Genomic DNA, 1374 nt, shown 5'->3' on the forward strand with positions numbered 1-1374 from the left:
CATTGCATCCCATGAATGTGTTTGGCCGTTGTTTGATCCATGATGTGCCTTAGTTCAATGCTTAGGCCCATCATAATTGTTTAAGATTTCTTAAAAAAAAAAAAAAAAAAAATCTAACTTATGCATTTTGGTTGAGACCAAAGAATATCAATCAGGGTTCAAGCCCACCAAGTTCGAAGCATATCTAAAAGCTCAAGATCATCAAGCTTAAAGACATCAAGATTAAAGCCACCAATCTTAAAGTGCAAGGCCTTAGCAAACATCAAAACCGAGGCTTCTAATTAAGAAATGACCAACAACCAAGAAGATCGACACATGAATGATCACAGGGAACAACCGCCTCTCACCACTCAAGATTTACTCAACACTTTGGTAGCAGGTCAAGCCCAACTCCAAAAGGACATCCAAGCATTGATCCAACGAATGGGGAACAAGAACTCTCATGAATCCTCTAGGGCCCAAAATGATAATGGACCCAAAAATTCTAAAGAAAGCCATGGCTTGGTGTTGACTGAAAATGAAAAGAATATGGTTGAACGAATGGACCAAATGGAAAAGCTCCTAATGAGATCTAGAAGGGTTGAAGAAGCTATGGATCTGCATTCACTTTCGCTCTTTCCTCAAGCAAGAGCCCCACCAAAGTTTAAGATGCCAACATTGGACAAGTTTGATGGCATGAGCTACCCTAAAGCCCATTTGAAAATGTACATAAGAGCATTGCAACCCTTGGGAGCTGATGAAGAGTTATTGGCCCAAATGTTTCAAAATACACTCACCGAAGCTGCCCTACGTTGGTTCCTAAATTTGGAGGATTCTCGAACTCAGACTTGGGAAGATATGTGCCATGAATTTTACAAGCAATACAAGTACAATACTGAGGTGGACATCACTTGGCAAGACCTTGAGACAACCAAGCAAGATTCCAGTGAATCTTTTCACGCATTCATCACAAGGTGGAGGACAAAAGCAGCCCAGATGACTGTTAGGCCCAATGAGGAAGAACAATTGAACATGATTGTGAAGAATCTCCTCCCGACCTACAACAAGTATCTATTTGCTCAATACTTTCCCAACTTCAAGACCCTAATTGCTACTGGAACCCAAATTGAAGATGCCATCAATAACAGTGGAATTATCCAAGATCTCATGGACTAACAAATCATTGCTGCACCAGCATCTACCAATCAATCCAACTCTACTTCATGAGTTGCCAAGCCATAATGGGTTTTTCAAGAATTTTTTTTTTTATTACAAGCTTTGTCTGTTCCTTACTTGTTTCCATTTTTAATTTCATTTCTTGTTTGATGCATTTTGTTATTCATGCTGTGTTTGATGCAAAAATTAAAAAAAAAATGCAAAAACTCAAAAAAAAAA

General features: G+C 38.9%; 1 protein-coding gene across 1 annotated transcript; it reads left to right on the plus strand.

The window, feature by feature from the left end:
• Positions 1–288: 288 nt before the first annotated feature.
• LOC115959419 lies at positions 289–1155 on the plus strand. Its single transcript, XM_031077800.1, has one exon. It carries the CDS (start codon positions 289–291, stop codon positions 1153–1155), a length of 867 nt encoding a protein of 288 aa, XP_030933660.1.
• Positions 1156–1374: the final 219 nt, after the last annotated feature.

This window comes from Quercus lobata, chromosome 2, assembly GCF_001633185.2.
Source record: "Quercus lobata isolate SW786 chromosome 2, ValleyOak3.0 Primary Assembly, whole genome shotgun sequence".
Classification (NCBI taxonomy): Eukaryota; Viridiplantae; Streptophyta; class Magnoliopsida; order Fagales; family Fagaceae; genus Quercus; species Quercus lobata.

Excerpts from the sequence above, each read along its gene's own strand:
- LOC115959419 (XM_031077800.1), top strand. The coding sequence starts at position 289 with ATGACCAACAACCAAGAAGATCGACACATGAATGATCACAGGGAACAA.